This window comes from Mobula hypostoma, chromosome 6 (assembly GCF_963921235.1).
Source record: "Mobula hypostoma chromosome 6, sMobHyp1.1, whole genome shotgun sequence".
NCBI classification, from domain to species: Eukaryota; Metazoa; Chordata; class Chondrichthyes; order Myliobatiformes; family Myliobatidae; genus Mobula; species Mobula hypostoma.
In genome coordinates, this window is record NC_086102.1 from 141793540 (window position 1) to 141817706 (window position 24167).

The following is a 24167-nucleotide window of genomic DNA, read 5'->3' on the forward strand; positions in this document are numbered from 1 at the left end:
AGCAGATTTCTGAAACAACATTGTGTTTTCTTTAAAGCACAGAAAGCAATGCAACTTTATCTCACAAAATGGAAGATGTAAAGCAGTTCCACAAAGTGGCGGCTTCCATCCCCAACTACATGGCAGGAACAAAGGCAATTGATCTGTTTGCTTCTGTTGTCCTTGACACATTCGAGTTTGATGTTTTCCTTCATATTTTAAATCCTCCATGGCTAAGAGTGCAGACTTTTGTGGGCAGATGATGGAATTCATGGATGACTGCCCCCCTGTCTACGATCGTTTCCGTTACCGTGACATCCACTCCTGTCAGGTGATGGATGTTACTGGATCTTCTATGAACATCCCAACTACAGAAGTCAGCAGTACTTCCTGAGACCTAGGAAGACCATGATATACAATGTCTGGGTTGCTCGGCTACTTGAGCAAATTCCAGGCAGCTACTGTAAAGCATAATGTTGTCTAGAGTAAGGTTTGGTGGACTCAGATAAAATGGCCTTTCCTAAGTTATTAATTCTGTGCTTTGAATTCTCTTGAACCCATACACAATCTTGTATAAGTTTTATTACAGTGATTTGACAACTTACTTTTGCAGATAATATGGAATAAAGCATTCCTAGAAACTAATGTTCAAAAGAAAACAGAGATAGCCTTTAATCCACTACAGTTCTAAATCTATTTTCAATTATGTGTCAGTAGATAAGATGCACTCGAGTAGAAAGTCATTCTTGATCATGTTGTTTTTTGCAAATAAAATGAAGTGAGGCGTTTCATGTTTAATGAAACCCGTGACACATTTTATTGAACTGCAAAACCTCAACACAAAACCGTGCTAAACATCCTTACGTAACAGCGTCATCACGTCAGACCAGCCTCTTAAAGCGAAACCCTAACTCAATGTCGGTTGTTGTGAATTATGTACATTCCTCCCAATTACATCACCCTACACAGGCCCCACCCCAGAATTCACTAAAATCGGCATTGTGAGCCTTTCTGGAGCTCGGATGAGCCGCCCGGCCCAGCTCCTGTATTCCATCGGTGGAGGAACTGCAGGTGCATCTGGCTTGTCCGCAGGAACGCTGACACACTCATGGTCATGATGTGACGTCAGGGGCTTGGCAGCGGAACACTCTAAATCTTGGTGGGCCGGTTTAAGGTGATCTGCTGAAATACAATCAGGTGTACACCTCTTATCCATGACAAAAGTCTTTTCTACCTGTTCCAAAACATAGAACGAGCCTTCATAAGAGGGTCTAAGGGATTGTTGGTGCGTGTCATGGTGGACAAAAACAAACGGGGTGGAATGTAGGTTACAGGAAACCAAAAGTGCTGTACGCCATGAGGGGAGGTTAGAATAGGTGTGAAGGAATTGAATTTACTGAAGAGGGAGGAATGCTATTGAGAGACCAACCAGGCTGTTGTGGCATCAGGAATGAAATCACCTGGCACTTGTAACATTCGTCCATGATTCAAGTAAACTCACATGTAGTGGTGAATGCGCTTGGCAGAGTCATTGTGGGGAACTTACTGTAGGAGCAGGGTAATGACCTAAAGCCCTTGACATCCACAAGCTGGCAGTCTTAAGATTGATTAATGGTCCTTGGGCATACAGGAAATCTGCACTGAGCAGGGGTCGAGCCACCTTAGCCAGGCAAAGTCCCATGTGTAATGTCACCCAATGCATCACCCGTCGTGTCCTGTGAGTCTGGATCCTGCTGCTGTTGGCGGCCTCTAGTGAGGTTTCGTCACCCTCTGCCTTCTCATCAATAGGCGATGCCGGCAGTGCACCAACTTGAATACCTGTATCACATAAGAAGGGTCACCCTGAAATGGTGTCTGTAATGAACAGTCGATGCCCCTGGCAATTGGAACCCATGGTGGTCACAGATCTCTGATATCCCGATGTGCTGGCACTGTCAAAGTTGCAAGGCGATTGGCAATTCCTCACATTCGTTCCAAAGCGAGTGTGGTAAAAACACAGACAGGGAGCAGTCTATTTCCTGGTGTTGAGGGCCTTGCTGACCGGGCTTATTGAGGTAGGGAGAGGAGGAGGAATGATACAGCACTGCCTAGTTGAGTGTAGATTATCAGACATTTTAACAAGTTCCCTGTAATCCTTCATGGGTGCATTAGCAGGGGCCATGCGAACTTGCGCAGGAATTCGCTACATGAAGGGTTCTTTAAACATAATATAAAGATGGTGATTTCCCGGGAGAGACATCATGTGGTCCATTCGCCCCAATGGTCTAACAATGCTGAGACTGGGTAGAGAGAGCAATTGATTGGTTGGTGTGCTCGGACTCCAATAGTCCAAAAGTCTGTAAAAGTTGAGTTTTCAGCGATTGGTATTAATGGTGTACAGGCGGGTGCAGACTCACCCCTCTCATGGTCGTGGACTTGCTGAGCAACGCCACCATATCATAGATTTTGGTGTCACTGGCAGGGCAGTAATTTCTCACAGAGGGAATTAGGCCTCTGCTTGTACAAACCAAGCGATGGCATTTTGCTCCAAACACTTTGGCATTTTCAAAGCCACTTTTTTGGCGAACATGTTCAATAACTCTGGAATTGTCCCAGAGCATTGGGGGTTACTAGCGCAGGTTTCTAGAAATAAAATGTAGTGAGGTGTTTTATATTTAATGAGAACCGTAACAGTTTTTATTGAACTCCAAAACCTGAACACAAAAGCACACTAAAAATCCTTACTTAACAATGTTTTCACCTCAGACCAGCCTCTTAAAGTGAAACCCCAACTCAATGTCGGAGTTTCTGAATTATATATGTTCCTCCCAATTACGTTACCCTACAATCATACCCGTTATGTACAATGGCTGTGTTGTTACACTATACTCCATTTCCAAAGCAGAGTTCTAATAAATTCCACAGATCTAAACTTTGAAAGTGAAGATCAGCACAGATTTACTGCCGTTTCCTGCCCAGGTGTGGACAGACAATCTCCAGCTCACTCTATCATTGTTTTATAGTCAAAGACGAATATTCCAGGATTCAGTGTCAGCACAGAAATCCTTCAATTGGTCCCATCTGCTTTACAGCACAAGGTGATCCTAATCTTATTGTGAATTTTCAACAGAGGTTGCAAGTTGCACCCTAAAGACCTGATTTACGGGGATAAAACATGCCATGAGCAGCATGTGGCTGATGTCTTGAAACGATCTGTCATGCTGAGGAGAAATGTGTATAGAATTGTCAGGGTTATTGTCCCAATGAGTACAATTTCACCTGGAAATGATCACTACAGTCATCCGGCCCAGGTACAGTTGCACATTTCTGGGCAAATTGTGCATGAGAAATGTCCAGTGATATATTGAATTTTTGAGCTGAAGTACTAAACTCTCCAACTCCTTAAACTTGTTCTGAATCTGTAACAGAACTTATACTGCATTTCCCCTGAACCCCTTCAGCTTGTTTGAAAAGCAAACTTCCAACACTCTGGTGTCCAATTCACTGCAAACTAAACGATAGACTAACCGCTTGAATTCTCATTCTGCTTTAAGAGCTGATGGAAAAGAGCTGTAAGCTGAGACATAACCGAATACCTTGAATCCACAAATGCAATGGTTCACTCTGTGGTTGCGCATCTCCTGTGAAGAGCTGGAAACAGAGCAGCACCTTGCTGACAGTAAAAATCATGTGGGAATGAAAGAGGATTTTGTTCCACACAGAAAGCTGTGATAATCAAGAATACACTGTTTGAAACTGAGGCTTGAAATGGATTACTGGTTAGTTTCAAAAGAGAATCATACCTACATGAAAAAGAAATAACACTGCATTCTTGGGGCAAAACACGACTGAAGGTTTCAGTGATATGGAGATGAAATAGGAGTAGAGGTTGGCTAAGTCAACTGACAGCTGTGTAATAATAAGCCTCCCATCACAGCATAAAAAATACATTCATATTTTCATTCACCAATGTCCAAGAATAAACAAATCTATAAAGTGCTGCCTAAGAGTTGACAATACTTTGTTCTCTTTTGTTGTTTGGCTGGAATTCTCTGCTCCCCTAATGACAATATTGTTGAACATTTCCAAAGCTTTCACCTGCTTTACAAATCAGCGCATTGAAGCATGTGCTCAGCGCTATGACTGAAAAAATGTTATATTTTACTTATTTATATTGTAAGGGTGTACGTTGTGTCTGCAGAGGGTAGCACCTCTGGTGAAGAGGCTTGTTGTGTCCATTCTGAAGCAGTTCTCTCACCTTTGGTCTCCATTCAGCACTCAGCACTCACCTGTGGCACCAGGTATGTTGTCTGTATGTTCTGTACACCTCAGTACTCCGCTTCGCCAGGCAGACTAAACCAGGTGAGGGTAGCTGGCAGGCCTCATACCCGGTAAGATTCAGTCATGCCTGTTCTAGCACGTAAACTCAGCTCCGGCAGACCGGACATATGAAATTAATCGTGTGATCCAGTAGCCAGGAAGGCGATTCTGCCACTCCTTGTGGAGAATAAAGAGCATGACGAGGCACAGGAAGAATCACATTCCCGTGGCACATCATCATATTCTCCACTTGGCTGGATGAGTGGAGCTCCAACATCTCTCAATAAGTTTAACACTATCAAAGTATTCTTCTTGGTTGGCAGATTACCAATTATCTGAAATGTTCATTCAGAGCATTGATACATAGTGGCTGCAGTGTGTATCATCTACAAAAAAAAAACACTGTGGATACTTGCCCTGGCTGCTCTGATAATATTTCCCAATGGACAGGGGAATATTACCATCTGTAGCTTCCTCTCCACATCACATAGCTCACTGATTTGGAAAGGTATCTCTTGTACTTCATCGCCACTGGGTTTAAATCCTGAAACTCCCTGCCAACAGCTTTGTTGGAGAAAGTTACTAGTTTGCAGGGACTTAGAAAACTGTTCACCTCCGTTTTCTCTAGGGTAGTTAGGGATGGGTACTGATTGCTGGTCTTGCCAATAACACCAGATCATGAGAAATGAATACATTTTTAAAAAGTTTTTGAGTCATCAAAGTATACAGTGAAATGCATCATTTGCGACAACAGTCAACATAGTCCGAGGATGTTCTGTGGTCTGTCTGCAAGTATTGTCAAGTTTGCAGTTCCAGCATAGCATGCCCACAGCTTTCTTACCTGTAAGCCTTGGAATGTGGGAGGAAACCAGAGAATCAGGAGGAAACCATGGTAATGAGGTGAATATCACTGTCATCAGGTGCCGTGCCCAGTTTGAGCTTTGACTGAAATGGCCCACACGCTCCTGTTTCTGGTCAAGTGAATTAATTCATTGGTATTCATTTCCAGTTCTCTGGCTGCTGTCTCCATCATCATTTGTCTTTGTCTTTCTCTTGCTTTCTTCCCTTCAATCTTTCCCATAATTACCGTGCATTCTAACTCCTCTTTCCTAATCATATGTCCAATGAAGTTACATTGCCGTTTCACAATCTCATACATTATTTCTCTTTTTGTGTTTGCTCTGATCATGACATCCTCATTAGATATTCATTTCATTCATGATATTCTTTGCATCCTCCTCAAAAACCACATCTCTGCTGCTTCAATTCGTTTCCTCACGTTACTAGATATTGTCCAACATCCTGAGCCATGTAACATAACATAACTGGATAAATGTAACATTTCAGTACTCTGAGGCGGGTTGTCACGCCTAGTTTAGTATTGGTCAGTATACTCTTCATTCTCGTAAAGGTGTCTTTTGCCATCCCTATTCTTCTTTTGATGTCCATGTCGCACCTGCCATCTGATGTCACCCATCTTCCTAAGTAGCAAAAATTCTGTACTTGTTTTATGTCTTCCCCATTTATTCTCAGGGTTATGGTCATTATTGCAGTCTGCACCTGGTTATGTTTTGCATTGAGTCACTGAGTTTCTAAATCTTTGGTTTATAGTAATAAAGTCTATTTGATTTCTAGTGTTATCACCTGGACTTTTCCAGATCCATAAGCGTCTTGGATGGTTTTTATAATACATAATGACCATTCATTATGACCTCATTATTCTTCTTGCACCATTCTACCCATTTCTCACCTCTTTCATTTCTTTCCCCTAGTCCAAATTTTCCTATGGTATTTCCATCAGCACCTTGTCCTACTTTAGCATTGAGATCTCCCATGATAATAACACTATCTTGAGATTTGCGTCCATTCTTTGCTTGTTCAACCTCTTCATAGAATTTATCTATATCCTCATTTGTTCCATCTGTTGTTGGTGCATATACCTGTGTAATTGTTAAATCAAATGGTTCTCCTCTGAATCTAACAAGGAGCACTCTTTCTGATATTGTCCAATGTCCTAAAACACTTTTTGCCATGTTTTCATCTATAAGAATTCCTACTCCATTTGTGTGGGATGTTCCACAAGAATAAATTAGTGTTTTATTTCTATTCTGACACATTCCAGTACCTATCCAATGAATTTCACTAATTTCCATATGTTAATCTTTAGTCTTTCCATTTCATTTATCACTTAGTCCTGAGTATGACTCTAAACTGTAACCGGTGAGGAGGACTTTCAGAGCTTTGGAGAAAGTGGAGTTACCCCTCAGTCATTCATTGCTCCCAGGGCCGCTCTGACCCAGAACGGTAGTGTTACATACCTCAAGGAGAGCTGTGATTTTTTTTGTGAGAATGATGTAATGGTCTTTTGGAGGTCACCTGATGTAATTTTCCCGCTGATGTGAGGTCACGTGATGACATGTGCACCACGGGTATATAAGGAAAGACCCCAGATGATGCAGTTAGTTTTTAGTTTTTAGATTTCCAGCTAGAACATACTGTGTCTCTGTTTCTGTTGTGTTTTTTTTTAATGACGCGTTTCATTTTTAAAACGGAGTGTATGTTCTGTTGCAAGGTACAATAGTGCTGGACTGGAAATTTTTGCTAGATGTGTTGATGTACCTTCTTCCAGTAGTAGTACGGGAGAGTGAAGACTTTATCGAAGTACAGGACCCGAAGGATTGAGAGGAGTCAGTATCGTTCAGCAGTTTAACAAAGGATCAACCTCATTGAGTCTTCGTTGAAGGAGTAGTGACTCTTGCCAAAAAAGCGAAGAGTTCATGCAAGGTTTGCTCTCTAGAATTTAAGGTCAGTTGTTTTAAACTGTTTATTTCCTGCATCGTGAATCCTTTGGACAGAACCAGCAGGAAAGTCACGTCTATGAAGAAATCCTTCTCCAGAGAAGTCTCTCCCAATTGAATATATATAAATCTGTTGGACTTTCGAATTTACCATTTTAAGAACCATATCTGACTTTACCACTTTAAGAACTGTTTTTGCATTTAATGCTTTAAGAACCAGTGCTGAGTGACGATTTGTTGAACAGCTGCATAGCGGTTAACATCCGGTTAAGGTTTTTGTTTTTGTTTTAATCGTTTATCCGTGTTTAATAAATGTTTGGTTATTTTTATATAACCTGTCTCGATTGATATTCATTGTTGCCGGTTATGTAACATAATCTGTGGGGGCTCGTGGGATATGTTCCGATTTTGAGTTTAAGTGCTGTTAAATGCCATTCTGATTTGGAAAATTGATGGGTTTATGGACACACCTGACTCGGGGTCTTTAGTGAATGCGAGAAAACCTGAGATATTGGAGATTGCTAGGAAGTTGGATATTAAAGGAATTATGAAGAATTATGAAGAATTCCACCAAGGCTTTCATACAAAGAAAAATCGTTGAGTATTATATTACTTGGAAAATGTTTGATGAGGAGGTGTTAGATAGGTTTCCAATGAGTAATCTGGAAATGCAGTTACATCTTGAACAAATAAAGTCAAAGCAATTAGAAGCAGATTTGGAAAGAAGTCGGGTAGAAGCTATAAATAAACAGAAGGGATTCGAGGCTAGGGAGGCTATTACAATAAGGGAAATTGAAGAAAGAGAGGTTAATAACAAAAAGGAATTTGAAGAAAGAGAAGCTGAAAACCAGAGGAAATTTGAGCTAGAGATGGAGAAATTAAAGTCCGGGGATCAGTCTTCTGGTTCTACGAAACAGTTTGTTGCTGGTTGTGAGGGTATTTTGGCTCCTCCATTTAATGAAGCTGAAGTGGACAAATATTTCCAGCATTTCGAAACTGTTGCTCTGTTTAAAGTGGCCGAAAGAGCAATGGCCTGTGACGTTACAAAGTGTAATTGAAGGAAAGGCACAACAAGTTTATACAGCTTTAAATGCTGAGCAAGCACTGGATTATGATATGGTTAATCAGCATGTTTTAAAGGCATATGAGTTGGTTCCAGAAGTATATAGAGAAAGATTCAGAAATTTGAAGAAATCGGTGGAAAAAACTTATGTGGAATTTGCCTATGAGAAACCTGTGTGTTTTGAGAGATGGGTTTCCTCTAAAAATCTGAATGGGGAGTATAATAAATTAAAAGAGTTGATTTTGCAGGAGGAATTTAAAAGAAGCATTCTTGTTGAAGTGAGAACATACTTAAATGAACGGAACACTGCTACATTGCAGGAGATTGCTAAATTAGCTGATGAGTATGTTTTAATCCACAAGAATAAATTTTCTCCAGGTAAGATTTTTAAAAGGAAAAATAGCACAGAGAGTCAAGGTAAACCAGAAATTAAATCTGAAGTTAGTGAGAAAGGTAAGGATGAAGGGAGACATGTGAAGGAAAGACATTTTGGTATTATTTGTAATTATTGTAAGAAACCTGGACAGGTAGTAGCTAATTGCTTTCCATTGAAAAAGAAAGAGAAAAAAGTAGTCCCTGATGCTTGTGTGCAGCATATTGAAAAACCTGTAAAGCCACAGGGTTCAGAAAATATTAATGAAGGTGTGTCAGAGTCTGACCAAGTTAAGAGGAGATATGAACATTTTATAACAGAAGGATTTGTATCCTTGAAAGAAGGATCCAATTCAGTACCAATAAGAATACTTAGGGATACCGGAGCTTCTCAATCACTAATATTAGACAATGTGCTAAAGTTTAGTGATGAGTCTGACATTAGTGAGGTAAATTATATAAGAGGAGTTGGGAGTGCCTTTATGCCAGTACATTTACATAGAGTAAATTTAAGGTCAGGATTAGTTACAGGGGTTGTTAAAGTAGGACTACAATCCAGTTTACCTGTGAATGATGTTTGTCTTTTGTTAGGGAATGATTTAGCAGGTGGACAAGTTTTTCCTGAAGTGCATTTGACAATAAATTCAAATCTGAGGAACCACAAAGGGATTCTAACACAGATTCTTCCTGAGTTGTAACAAGAGCTATGGCTAAAAAGACTGATGTAAAGGATGAGGTTGTTACCTATGACAATTCAAATCAAGGTTCGAATTTTGAGGATGTATCAGAAACTTTCTTACCTACATTATTTGATCAGGATTTTGGTGGTAAGTCTGACCAGGAAGATTTGTCTTTATCTCGGAAGGAGATGATAGCAGAGCAGGGTAGAGATCCTAAGATAATTAAATTAAAAGAACAAGCTCTTCCAGATAGTGAAATTGAAAAAGTACCAGTAGGATATTACTTTGAAAAGGGGGTATTAATGAGAAAGTGGAGATTGCCTACAATTCCTGCTAGTGAGAAATGGAAAGATAATCATCAGGTAGTAGTTCCTAAAATTTATCGAAATGAGATTTTAACTATGGCTCATAGTATTCCTTTGGGTGGTCATTTAGATGTAAAAAAACTATGAACAAAGTTTCTAAACATTTTTATTGGCCTAGATTAAGACAAGATGTGGCGATATTTTGTAGAACGTGTTATACGTGTCAAATTGTGGGTAAACCTAATCAGATTACTCCAGTGGTCCCACTGCAACCAATTCCAGTATTTGGTGAGCCGTTCTCAAAAATGATTGTAGACTGTGTAGGTCCTTTGCCAAAGACTAAAACTGGATATCAATATTTATTAACTATTATATGCACAGTGTCTAGGTTTCCAGAGGCAGTACCTCTTAGGAATATAACAGCCAAAACTGTGACAAAGGCTCTTATAAAATTCTTTTCTTATTTTGGGTTGCCTAAGGAAATACAATCGGATCAAGGTAGTAATTTTATGTCTGGATTGTTTCAGCAGATAGTTTATAAACTGGGAACAAAACAGATTATTTCCTCAGTATATCATCCAGAATCACAAGGAGCCTTGGAGAGATTTCATTCTACACTAAAAACTATGATTAGGACATATTGTATGGAAAGTGAAAAGGACTGGGATGAGGGTATACATTTACTACTTTTTGCATTAAGGGAGGCAGTACAGGAATCATTAGGTTTTAGTCCTTTTGAACTTGTGTTTGGGCATAGAGTTCGAGGACCTTTGGCCTTGTTGAAGGAACAGTGGATTAATAAAGAGGTACACACTTATTTGCTAGATTATGTTTTAAAATTTAAAGAAAGATTGTATAAAGCTTGCAGCTTGACCAAGGAAAATTTAAAGTTAGCTCAAGAGAAGATGAAGATTTAGTATGATAAGGAAGCTAGGATGAGATCATTTATGCCTGGAGATAAGGTGTTGTTTCTTTTCCCAGTGCAAACGAACCCATTACAAGTTAAATTTCATGGTCCTTATGAGATTAAATCTAAGGTAAATGATGTAGATTACGTGATAAAAACCCCAGATCGGAGAAAGACACCACAGCTGTGTCATATAAATATGATAAAACCGTATTATGAGAGAGAAGCTGCTACTATGATTGTTGTGATCAATAATGAGTCTGATCTTGATAAAAACTTAATGGAGGATTCATCTGAACCTAATTTTAAACCCAACATTATTTCAGCCAGGTTACCAAATTCAAAAATTCTAGAAAATATTGATGAAAAATTAGCTCATTTCCAGCCAGAGCAGAGAGAGCAGATGAAATAGTTATTTTTTAAATATAGAGATTTATTTCATTACGTCCCTAGAAGAACCATTGTAGTTACACATGATGTAGATGTTGGAGATACAAAACCCATAAAACAACATCCGTATCGAATGAACAGGGAAAAATGTGAACTTGCTGAACAAGAAATTTAATATATGTTAGAGAATGATATTATTGGACATTCTAATTCAAATTGGAGTTCAATGTGTGTTATGGTGCCTAAGCCAGACAATAGTATGCGGTTTTGTACAGATTACAGGAAGGTAAATGCTGTGACAAAAACTGATGCATATCCAATCTCTAGGGTAGATGATTGAGTGAATAAAGTTGGACAAGCCAAATTCCTTACAAAAATTGATTTGTTAAAAGGTTATTAGTGTGTTCCATTGACGGATAGAGGTAGAGAGATTTCTGCATTTGTGACCCCATCTGGGTTATATGAATATAATGTTCTTCCATTTGGGATGAAGAATGCACCAGGTACATTTCAGAGGATAATTAATAGCATGATTCAGGGATTAAAAGATACGGATGCCTATATTGATGATTTAGTTACAGGAAATACTACGTGGAAAGCACATAGTACTGCGGTGGAGAAACGATTTGAGACACTTTCAAAAGCTAACTTAACTATTAACTTAGCTAAAAGTGAATTTGGTCATGCCACTGTGACCGTTAAGGAAAAGGGTTAAGGAAATTAAACTCCAATTTAATAATTCAGTTTAATGTTACAGGAGTGCAATATTTTGATCACTCATATTAAGGGTAAAGATAATGTGATCGCTAATTGTTTATCTACATGTTAAATGTACAATGAAAATTTGTTTTTATGGAGTGGTATTTTAACATTTGTAACACTCCTAACTGTACATTATTTTGTAATGTGCTAAAAGATAAGACTGTATATATTGTGTATGTTGTAAATTTTATACCTTTGTATTTTTTTTGTAAATTGTTAATTGTTAAAATTTTGTTCTTTAAGAGACCAAAATTTTTTTGGAGGGAGGTGTTACATACCTCAAGGAGATCTGTGATTTTTTTTTGTGAGAATGCTGTAATGGTCTTTTGGAGGTCACCTGATGTAATTTTCCCGCTAATGTGAGGTCACGTGATGACATGTGCACCACGGGTATATAAGGGAAGACCCCAGATGACGCAGTTAGTTTTTAGCTTTTAGATTTCCAACTAGAACGTACTGTGTCTCCTTTTCTGTTGCAGATTTGTTTTTAAGATGCAGTTTCATTTTTAAAATGGTGTGTACGTTCTGTTGCAAGGTACAATAGTGCTGGACTGGAAATTTTTGTTAGATGTATTGATGTACCTTATTCCAGCAGTAGTACAGGAGAGTGAAGACTTTATCAAAGTACAGGACCCGAAGGATTGAGAGGAGTTGATATCGTTCAGCAGTTTAACAAAGGATCGACCTTATTGAGTCTTCGTTGAAGGAGTAGTGACCGGCATCGAAGATAACTCTTGCCAAAAGAGCAAAGAGTTCATGCAAAGTTTGCTCTCTAGAACTTAAGGTCAATTGTTTTAAACTGTTTATTTCCTGCATCGTGAATCCTTTGGACAGAACCAGCAGGAAATTCACATCTATGAAGAAATCCTTCTCCAGAGAATTCTCTCCCAATTGAATGTATAAATCTGTTGGACTTTCGAATTTACCATTTTCAGAACTATTCTGACTTTACCAGTTTAAGAACTGTTTTCACATTTAATGCTTTAAGAACCAGTGCCGAGTGACGATTTGTTGAACGGCTGCATAGCGGTTAACTTCTGGTTAAGGTTTTCATTTGTTTTTCTCAATCGTTTATCCATGTTTAATAAACGTTTGGTTGTTTTTATATAACCTGTCTCCATCGATATTCATTGTTGCCAGTTACTGAACAGGTAGCACCTGCAAGGGTTCTTGCTCAGGATATGAGCGAAGGCCAACGGCAGATCCAGCAGGTTCAGTAACTGAATTTATAACAGAGAAGGTGGATGAGCGAGGACCTCAAATGTCAACGGCTATAGTACAGGCAGATGAACATTTGGGAAGAGAAATGTCGATTTCTTCTGTTCGCCTATTGGAAGGCAATGACAAAAAACTGTTGCTCGGTTTCCTGGAATCTATTTGCTAAGAAAACAATGGTGAAACTCACAAAATGTATCACACAGCAACAGCGTCAAGGGGGTCTTCAAGACAATTCTGAAGATGCTTTGCTCGGTATGATTGATTCTGGGCAGTAAGGGATCCCTGACCGTCATCAAACTTCTTTTCTTTAACAATCTTTTTTATTGAGTTTTAAATTGATAAACATTACAATGATCATGATACAAAGAGATCAGGATTGCATTAATAACGGTTAATGTATACAGGCACAGACTCCGATAACATATTTAATTTAAACCTCCCAATCTCTTAATAACTGAACATGAAAAAGAATCAAAACAATTTTTAACCCCCACAGTAAAAAAAACAAGACAAAACAAAACAAAACAAAGACTGGGCTGCCATATTTCATCGGTTAAGATCATTATTTGTCATTAACTCCGCTCCTCTATACACAAACAAAATGTTATTAAAAAGGATTCGGAAAGGGTCAACTTAGATCATATGAAAATGTTGAATAAATGGCCTCCAAGTTTCTTCAAATTTAACCGAAGGATTAATGGTACCACTCCTAATTATTTCTAAATTTAAGCATGTTATAGTTTGAGAAAACCATTGAAATGTAGTAGGGGGATTGGAATATTTCCATTTAAATAAAATGGATCTTCTGGCTATTAATGTAATAAAAGCAATCAAACGACAAGCTGAAGGGGATAAATGACTAAAGTCTATCATTGGTTATCCAAAAATTGCAGTAGTAGGATGAGGTTGTAAATCAATACGTAAAACTACTGAAGTAATATCAAAAATGTCTTTCCAATATTTTTTCAAAAAAGGGCAAGACCAGAACATATGTGTCAAGGAAGCTACTTCAGAATTACATCTGTCACAGACAGGATTTATATGACCATAAAAACGAGCTAACTTACCCTTAGACATATGGGCCCTATGAACCACCGTAAATTGTATCAAAGCGTGTCTAGCACACATTGAAGAAGTGTTGACCGGTTGGAGAATTTTCTCCCATTTCTCTGCGGGTAAAGATACCTGAAGTTCTCTTTCCCATGCATTCTTAATTTTATCAGATACACCTAAACGTATATTCATAATTAAATCATAAACAGTTGCTATTAAACTCTTCTGATAGGGGTTTAAACCCAAAATGTTTTCTGTAATTTCAGTTTGATGTGATAGTGGAAAAGTAGGTAAGATAACCTTCAAAAAGTGTCTAATCTGTAAATATCTGAAAAAAATGTGATCTAGGCAAATTATATTTATTAGACAACTGTTCAAAGGACATGAGACAATTATCCATGAATAAATCATGAACACATATTATTCCCTTCATTTTCCATAAAAGAAAAGCTTGATCAGTTCTGGATGGTTGGGAGAAAAAAATGGATATAATAGGACTTGATAAGATAAATTTATTCAATCCATAAAATTTACGAAATTGAAACCATATTCGTATTGTATGTTTAATTACTGGATTAATCGTTTGTTTATTTATTCATTTTAGTAAATGCAAAGGGAAGCGAAGCCCCTAAAATAGAAGCCAATGAGAACCCCTGTACACTCGAGGTTCACCCATCGTGGACATTGAATTTCATCCAGATCTTGTGTCCAAGAATGTTAGGTATTGAATATTAATTGCCCAATAATAGAATCTAAAATTCAGCAATGCCAAAATGCCATCCTTTTTTGATTTCTGTAAATATTTCTTAATTAATCTAGGATTTTTATTCTGCCATATATATGAAGAAATTTCATATCAAAAAATATCAAAAAAAGATTTAGAGATAAAGATTAGTCACCTGAAATAGATACAGAAATTTAAGTAAAATAATCATCTTAATAGCATTGATTCAACCAAACAATGATAAGGACAATGGGGACCATTTAGTAAGCAGTTGTTTAACATGATCAATTAAGGGTAAAAAGTTAACTTTAAATAGATCCTTATGCTTCTTAGTAATCTTAACATCCAAATAAGTAAAATAATCAGTAATTGTCTATAGATTGGAACGTATATTTAATGGAAAAAGCTCACTCTTATTAAGATTCAATTTATAACCAGAAAAACTACTAAGCTGAGCGTGTAGTAATATTACTGCAGGGATGGATTTCTCTGTATTAGAGATATATAGCAACAGGTCATCTGCATATAATGATACCTTACGCGACTCATTCCCACAATAATGCCAAATATATTGGGTGAATCACAAAGAGCGATTGCTAAGTGCTCCAAGGCAATATCAAATAGTAAAGGGATTAAAGGACAGCCCTGTCTCGTACCTCAAAAAAGCCTAAAAAAGGGAGATCTCTGATTATTAGTAAGTACAGAAGCCAAAGGTATATGATATATCAATTTAGTCCAAGACATGAATTTTGGGCTAAAGTTAAATTTCTCAAGGATGTTAAATAAGTATTCCTATTCAACTCTGTCAAACGCTTTCTCGGCGTCAAGTGAAATAACACATTCTGGAGTTTTAGATGGAGAAGTATAAACAATGTTCATTACCCTCCTAACATTAAAATATGAAAAACAATTTTTAATAAATCCTGTCTGGTCGTCAGAAACAATTTATAGCAATACATTTTCCAATCTAATTGCTAATACTTGGGAAAGAATTTTGGAGTCCACATTTAACAAAGATCTAGGTCTATATGATGCACATTCAGTGGGGTCTTTATCTTTTTTAGGAATTAAAGAAATAGATACTTCATAAAAAGATTGTGGTAATTTACCTGCAGATAAGGCATCCTTAAAAATTCTACATAATCAAGGAGAAAGTAGACTTGAAAAAGATTTTTAAAAATTCTACTGTATACCCATCCAGGCCGGGTGCTTTACCAGAATTCTTCAAAGAAATTGCTTTCTTTATTTCTTCTTCCTTGATGGGTGCATGAATGTTAAACATTCATTAAGTGGTAATTTCAGAATATTCAATTTTCTTAAAATTTCATGCATTATGGTAGAATCGTCAGGAAATTCTGATTGATATAAAGAGGTATAGAATTCTTGAAAAGATTTATTAATTTCATCGTGATCAACCATTAAAATACCATCCGGTTTACGAACTCTAATAATCTGACGTTTAACTGAAGTAGTTTTCAATTCGTTGGCCAGTAATTTACCCGATTTATCACCATTTATATAAAATTGACTCTTAGATTTATGTAATTAATTTTCAATTGGGGATGTTAATAACAAATTGTGTTGCATCTGAAGTTCAACTCTCTTTTTGTAAAGCTCCAAATTAGAAGCAGAAGAATTTTTTTTTATCAATTTCTTTAATCTTATCAACCAACGTACATATTTCATTATTAATTCATTTTTTCAATCCAGTAGAATATGAAATAATTTGCCCACGGGTATATACTTTAAAAGTTTCCCATAATATCCCACTGGAAATTTCTTCCATAAAATTAGTTGAGAAAAGGGCATCTGTTCTTTAATAAAGTTAACAAAATTTAAGTCCCGAAGCAGAATAGAATTGAACCGCTATTGTCTAGCACTGAAAGTTACATCAGTTAATTTCATTGATAGTTTCAGGGGCGCATGATCAGAAACAGCAATTGCATCATACTTCACAGGCAGTAACAGATGAAAATAATCGAGAGTCAATGAAAAAGTAATCAATTCTGGAGAAATTATCATGTACATGAGAAAAGAATGAGAACTCTTTATTGTTAGGATATGAAAATCTCCAAACTTCTAAAATTTCAGAGTCAATTAAAAAGGAGTTAATAAAAATAGCGGATTTGTCTGGAAGTACCTGACTGGGCACAGACCTGTCCATTGAGGGATTCAAGCAACAATTAAAATCTCCGCCCATTATCAACCTATATTCATTTAAATCAGGAAGAGATGCAAATAAATGCTTCAAAATTTGGGATAATCGGTGTTTGGTGCATAGATATTAACCATAACAACTTTTTAGTTATAAAGTAAACCAGTAATTAACTGAAATCTACCATTCAGGTCTGAAATTGTTTCATAGTGAACAAATGAAATTGAGGAATCTATAAAAATAGGTACTCCTTGCACCTTAGCCTGTGAATTAGAGTGGAATTGTTAGTCTTCCCAAAACCTAAAAAAAAATGCTGATTATCCTCCTTCCTTACACGAGTCTCTTGGGCAAAGATAATCTCAGCATTCATTCTATGAAAAACTTTTAAAATCTTCTTCCGTTTAATCGGATGATTCAAACCAATCATATTCTGTGAAACAAAATTAATAATATTATCCATCGTACTTGAATTAAACCATATGGTGATAAAAAGGTTAACTTTACTGCATAGGAAACTCATGAATCAGAAAGAGGGAAAAGGGTTTAAAGAGGAACCGAAAGTTATGACAATTCAGACATATTTGTAGTTTCAGATCAACCCAGATAGAAAAAAATCAAACTAAAAATAGCTCCACCCCTCACTCACAAAGACCCAAAAACTGGCCAATAGACAGCCAGATAACTAACTAGACACTTCCCTACCCCCATCTCTCTTGAAGACAAGTCTCCAATGAAAAGAAATACAAAATACCACCCGCAGTCAAAACATTGAGAAGAGAATGCCATAAAAAACCCAAACAAATGTTTAAAAAAACAGCCTGCTACAAAATATTTTGAAAGGCAAGATCTTGGAAAGTGAAACAGAATACAATCTTATTATTATTTCAAGAAAGAAAAATCAATCACCAAATCAGATTCTTATTTTCAAAAACAATTGAAAATAATAAAATAAAATAAAAAAAGGGAGAGAAAAAAGGAACTTTAACATAAAAGCATGATAAATATCAATACTCCAAAACAAAGTTTGAGCATTATCAAACCAAAGGCAAAATTCTTCAAACTTTAAAAGTCCAAATCTATGAACAGGTTATTAACTTATAAACAAGTGAATACAGACATAAAAAAAACGGTAAATTTATTAGACGTCAGAGCTCGAACTTTGATCCTCAAGAAATTAATATGCTTTGTCCATGGATTTAAACCATTTACGCAATTTATCAGGCAGAACAACCCTTAGGTGAGCTGGAAATAGCAGAGATGGTCGAAAATTTCTTTGATATAACTCAGTTATCACCGTTTTTAAAGCGATCTTTGTTGCATTACCTCAGGATGGTAGTCTTCAACCAGACAAAATTTGAGATCTCCATGTATAATAACCCCTTTCTGACGAGCAATTCAAATTAAATGCTCCTTAATGTGCACATAGTGAAATCGAAGTATCACAGTTCGGGGTTTTAATTCTTTAGGGGGTTTAGCTCTTAAAGACCGGTGGACACAATCAAGTATTAGGGGAGAAGAAAAAACATCAGAGCCGAACACCTGCATTAAAAATTGAGAAAAAAATTTAGTAAGATCACCGCTCTCGACGTCTTCACTGGGTCCTATTATTCACAAATTCTATCTCCGACTATGACTCTCCAAGTCAATAATCCTGACTTTATACTGTTCCAATGTTTAAGTGTTCGAAGTTAATTTCTTTTCCAATAAATTCAATCTGTGATCTCTCTGTCTCCAAGCTTCAACGAGTTCAGAAATTTGTCGCTGTTGTTTTTCGCTCTCCTGCTTAAGTATTGCCAATCTACCTTCTATCTCCTTTAACAATACTTCCAAAGTTAGCAAATCTTTTATCTTTTTTATCATCCAGGAACTTCGAGATAGCCTCCAAAGTAAGTTGAGACTGTCTTGGCTGTTCAAAAGCACCTTCTTTCTTTCCATTTCCATTACCGGCTTCCTTGCCTTCAGCTAATGCCTTTTTGCCTCTGGTAGTCATTTCAATCGATTAAAAATCAAAATTCAAGCATGTAAAAGTGTTATAAACACTTTAATATAAATAGTAAAAGGGTGGTAAAAAGATAGAAAAATGAACGGAGCAGAGCCAAAATGCGATCTACTCCATCTAGTGCCCTCAAGCGAGTCCTGCATCAAGCTACTGCTCATAAAATTCAAGTAACACAAAACAAAATTTTGCCACTTGGAATGTAAGAACCCTATACCAAGCAGGAAAATTGGACAATGTGATAAATGAAATGGAAAGAGGTGAACATACAAACTTGTTAAAGACAGCGTATGAATTGAACCTGAATCACTGGTGCTGTATTGCATTACGCTAACACCTATGCTACTGTGCTGGCCCAGAATCTGCAGCTGAATATTGAAAGAAAATTTTTTGAAACATCTCTATGACAGACTGTTAAGGATCCGGTCTGAACACTAGGTCAAAGGCCCTCTGCTGGTAGCTCTGGATCACGACAGTCTTTAATTTCTGTTTTCTTTCACCTGGCCATGTGGGTTCTGGCCCAACCCTTTTCCTTTTTGGACTTCCTCCAATTACCTGCTTGTCTCCTCAATTGCACCCACCTATTTCTAATTTTAACTCATTACCCTGTCCATTTAAACCCCGCCTTGACTAGCATTCTCTGCCAGTTCATCCCAGTGCTGACCTGTGTTGTTCTAGCCTGTCATTGTGACTTCTGCCAACTGATATTGCCTGGCTCTGTGTTTTGGATTTTGCCCATTCTTGGACCTGATTTTTGCCTGTGCGCTCTGGATTGTCTGCCCTCGCCTGACTGCCTTTCCTGGTAAGACCTCTGCCTGCCATTTTGGATTTGTGCCTGCCTTCTGTTTTTGAAAGACTGTTGCCTTTGCGCTCCCTAATAAATCCTGGTGAAAAAGTATTCATTGGTCTGCACTTGAGTCCCACCAAAACCTGACACAGATGCCATCTCCTGGTCCTTACAGTGAGCCAGATTCAACAACTCTGGGGTTTGCAGCTCCTCTCTTCTCTCTCATCAGCTTCCTCTGGGTGTCTTGATTTCCTGCCACATCACAAAGCTGTGCAGATTGGTACGTTCAGGCAACACACACAAAATGCTGCTGCGTTCCACCAGCATTTTCTGTGTGTTGCTGGAATCTCCAGCATCTGCAGATTTCCTTGTGTTTGCAGATTGGTACATTAATTGTCCACTGCAAGTTGTCCCTGATGTGTAAATTTTGGTAAAATTCAGGACATATCTCGGCACTGCGACTGTTTGGAACTCGAGAATGATCCCTAGCATAGAATGAAAAAGGCTGATTTACTGCATTGTAGAATTAAATTGCCTACCGCAAAACAAAAACAATCACTGGATCATTGACACGTCTCGTATCCTCAGGTGCTTTTTCAGCATTCACGGGACATATGTTGTTTTCTGCTGACCTCAGGTTTGCATCATTTACATTACAAAGGCCTTGCTGGAAAAGCCTTTCTGTCCAGTATATAAATACCCAGTTACAGTTACATGTAGTCAGTTGGTTATTGGTCGTACACCACAATGGGAAAGGCAAGACCACTTTTCATTTTGTGAATTATATTGTAACCATCACTTGTCCTCAGTCTGATTTAAGCTATTTATTTCTTCCCACAGATCATCTTCTACGAGGACAGGAACTTCCAGGGTCGGCACTATGAGTGCAGCTCCGACTGTGCCGACCTCTCCCCTTACTTCAGCCGCTGTAACTCCATCCGTGTTGACAGTGACTGGTGGGTGTTGTACGAGAGACCCAACTACATGGGATACCAGTATGTCCTGAGCAGGGGAGAGTATCCTGACTACCAGCGCTGGATGGGATTCAGTGACTGTGTCAAGTCCTGTCGCAGTTACCCACCTGTAAGTTGCTGTTGGTGACTGAGGTATTTCAAGCCACTTGGCACACTGCTAGAAAATGGCTGACATTTGCAATAATTACACTTGTGCATAAGCTCGTTCTCTGAAATGTTATGCTGATGTGAAAATGCTAGAGTTAGCTGCTGGCATTTGAAGTCAAGTTTGGAGTCAGTAGATACTTCTTGAAGGAGTCAACAGAAATGAAGTTGGTACAGGAAAGTAGTGAATCTGGTGTGAAGGATGAATGTCCGATTGCTTTTGACAGATGGAGCTGTATCCGTGATTGTGAGGGCACTGGGTAAAGAATCGGAATCAGAATCGGGTTTATTATCACTGGCGTATGCATCATTGGCTTTTTATGCTGAACCGATGTCTACACATAAGATCCTGCAGGAACTCAGCCAGTCAAGCAGTATTTATCAGGCCTGATAAACAGCCTCAAACTGAAATGTTGACTGCACAGATACTGCCTGACCCTTTGAGTTCCTCCAGCATTTTGTGTGCTCATCCAGATTCCAGAAACTGCCCTCTCTTGTGTCTTTATTAAAGTCTAGTTGGGCCACAGAAAATATCTGGTCAGTTTGTGGTAGTTTTACAGAATATCATGTACACAGTTATAGCACCTGGACATTGATGGCTCAGACCTCAGTAAAACAAAAATCACAAAATACAAAAAGTGGATCGGAGGGTTATAAGTCAAGCATAGGGAAATGGGAAATGAACATCTCAGTCAGCATGGACCAGTTGGTGTGAGGAGACACTTTCTGTGCTGTGTTAGTCTATGATTCATTTGATGTAACCCACAAAGAGCAGGGAACATGGAACATAGAATGTGAAAATATACTGCACGGTACAGGTCCTTCGGACTATGATTTTGTACCAGCCTTTTAACTTGTTAGAATGTCAAACTAACCCTTCCCTCTCACAGAGCCCTCCATTTTTCTTTCAATCATATGCCAATCTTAAAGTTGCTTAGATATATCATCCTCTATCATCACACCTGGCAGAATGTTCCAGACACTTACAACTCTGTAAAAACCTTATGTTTTGCATCCCCACTACACTTTGCTCCAGTTTCTTTAAATTTATGCGCTCTCCTGTTGGCCACTTCAGCCTTGGGAAAAATTCTCTGACTGTCCTCTCTACTTATTCCTTGTAACATCTTATAAGAGATAAGAGGAATTGGACAGAAAATAATTTTGACTTTTAAAGTTTTAATGGAACGAATGGCTTCTTTTCATGAATTTGTGTGGTGTTTCATGCACAATAAAACATCCACCTTATTCACCAAATTAGATTGCTTCTCGGCTGGATTACAAAAACCTACTTGTTTAATTGCATGATATCAGAGAACCACAGTGAGGTTAAGGCATGGAATGAGGCTCTTTGGCCCATTAAATCCATGTTAGCTCAATGTTGAAGCAATCTGCTCTCTCCGACAAATTGCAAGTTATTTCAAAATCATCTGCTTCACATTTGTCAGGTAATAAGAAACAAAATGCCAGGTTCCATCAGATACCCAGGTTGAAATGAGAGATGACTGTGTTATTGTTTCCAATAATCACATCCTGTGTAGAGTTATATTTACAGTTCTGACAGAGGAAGTGAGGAATGAGGAATCTGAAAACCGTCAGAATAATTTGCATCCTTTTTTTATATTAGTAATTCAAGCTATTTACAGACACAGACCAGCACATACTGTATGTACATTTATCATTTACCATGATCCTTTAACATAAATTTCACATTAATTACATGTTATCCTCAGTGGAACTAAATTCTGTAAACTTTGTTCTTTTTGTTAATACTGTTTTCAGAAACCCATAACAAACTCCTCAATCAGGTATTACTCTCTATCGATACGCAAAAGATCCATCTAATTCAGAAACACAAAAACAACATTATTTCTGTCATATATACATTCATGTGATTATATTGAGCATGCTTTAATGTCCTTATATATCTTTTATGTGATCAATAACCAAATTTTTTTTTTGATATTCATGAGATTAAATGGTTCTTAGCTGCCTCCTGTAGAAACAGTGAACTTCCTCAATCTTAAGTCATGATTGTCTAGGTTTTAATTGCCTTCAATGCAGAGATAAATTTTCTCCACATTATTTCATTAAGGATAGTCTTGAAATATAATTAATTATTGATAATCCTGAGGCTTGATACAACTGTATCTATATATAAAGTCTGTGATATTTATATGCATTTTGACATGATTATACTGCATTAAGGATGCATAAAATCCTTTATTCCAGTACCGAGGGGGCACCTACAGGATGAAGATTTATGAGAAGCCTGAATTTGGAGGGCAGATGATGGAATTCATGGACGACTGTCCCTCTGTCTACGATCGTTTCCGTTACCGTGACATTCACTCCTGTCAGGTGATGGATGGTTACTGGATCTTCTATGAACATCCCAACTACAGAGGCCGACAGTACTTCCTTAGACCAGGGGAATACAGGAGATACATTGACTGGGGCGGCTACAACTCAACCGTTGGTTCCTGTAGACGAATGAGGGACTTCTAGTTGGCTCTTAAGCACCAGCATATTATTCTGTGAACATATTTCAGAAAATAAAATAATGTTTGCAAGACCATTGTCATTATAATTCATTTATTTTCATGTTGCTATAACATTGTGTTAACTATACAAAACAGCAATGGTACCTGAGTCCTGTGTGGAGGCTTTGACTCATATTAACCTCAACTCAGGATTATTTCTCATTTTAGCTGCTATCATTGTGGAGATAAATTTTATCCAGAGACATGCTGAATATGTAATTCATTATTGATCAGGTCATCTTTTCCTATTGAGAGGATAGTGATAAATTGTCACACCTCTGTGGATTCCTGTTCTTATGGGGAGATACAACATGGAAACAAGCCCTTTGGCCCACTGAGTCAGGGCTGAACATCACCTACCCACTTACATGAATCCTTCATTGATCCCATTTTTACAATCTCCACATATTCTCATAATTTCCCCAAATTGTAGTCACCTACACACAGAGAACAGCATACAATGGTCGATTTACCCACCAAGTAGCTCACCTCCCACATCTAGAACAAACCAGAACACCTGGAAAGAAGACATGGGCTTGCAGTGAGAATGTGCAAATCCTATACAGACATCACTTTAGGTTGCTGACATAGTGAGGCAGTGGTTCTACTACCGGCACCACCACACTGCCTCTTCCCGCCTGTTGCAAACTGGACACATACCATCCATTTTTGTGTCAGTATTTTTGAGACATTTACAGCCTAAAAGACAAAAGTGTTGACAATAACATCATTAATGAGAATTCTTGTCACAAGCTACTAATTAGAGAGACTCTCTTTTCCCAAATGATCTTTCCTTCACAACTAATTTCTGACCATGTGAAGGGACACTTCCAATTACAAGCAATTTCAGTTGTATTATGATTAGTGAGGGATAAATACAGATTAGAAGACTGCATTGACAGCTGTCCATCATGCAAGAGACCTTGAACTGTGAGACAGAGGGAAGGTAGCCAGTATAAAGAAGGACTGGAGCAGGGGTTGGCAGATGAAGGGATGAGTGAAAGTCCTAAGGATTTCTTGT

General features: G+C 37.9%; 1 protein-coding gene across 1 annotated transcript; it reads left to right on the top strand.

Moving 5' to 3' along the window:
- The first annotated feature begins 208 nt into the window (after positions 1-208).
- Positions 209-23111, top strand: LOC134348770 (gamma-crystallin S-1-like). Its single transcript, XM_063052573.1, has 3 exons — positions 209-355; positions 20329-20571; positions 22836-23111. Exons 1-3 carry the CDS (start codon positions 209-211, stop codon positions 23109-23111), a joined length of 666 nt encoding a protein of 221 aa, XP_062908643.1.
- Positions 23112-24167: the final 1056 nt, after the last annotated feature.

Excerpts from the sequence above, each read along its gene's own strand:
- LOC134348770 (XM_063052573.1), top strand. The coding sequence starts at position 209 with ATGGCTAAGAGTGCAGACTTTTGTGGGCAGATGATGGAATTCATGGAT. Across the intron at positions 356-20,328 it reads TGAACATCCCAACTACAGAA|ATCATCTTCTACGAGGACAG; the intron begins GTCAGCAGTACT and ends TTCTTCCCACAG. Across the intron at positions 20,572-22,835 it reads CCTGTCGCAGTTACCCACCT|TACCGAGGGGGCACCTACAG; the intron begins GTAAGTTGCTGT and ends CCTTTATTCCAG.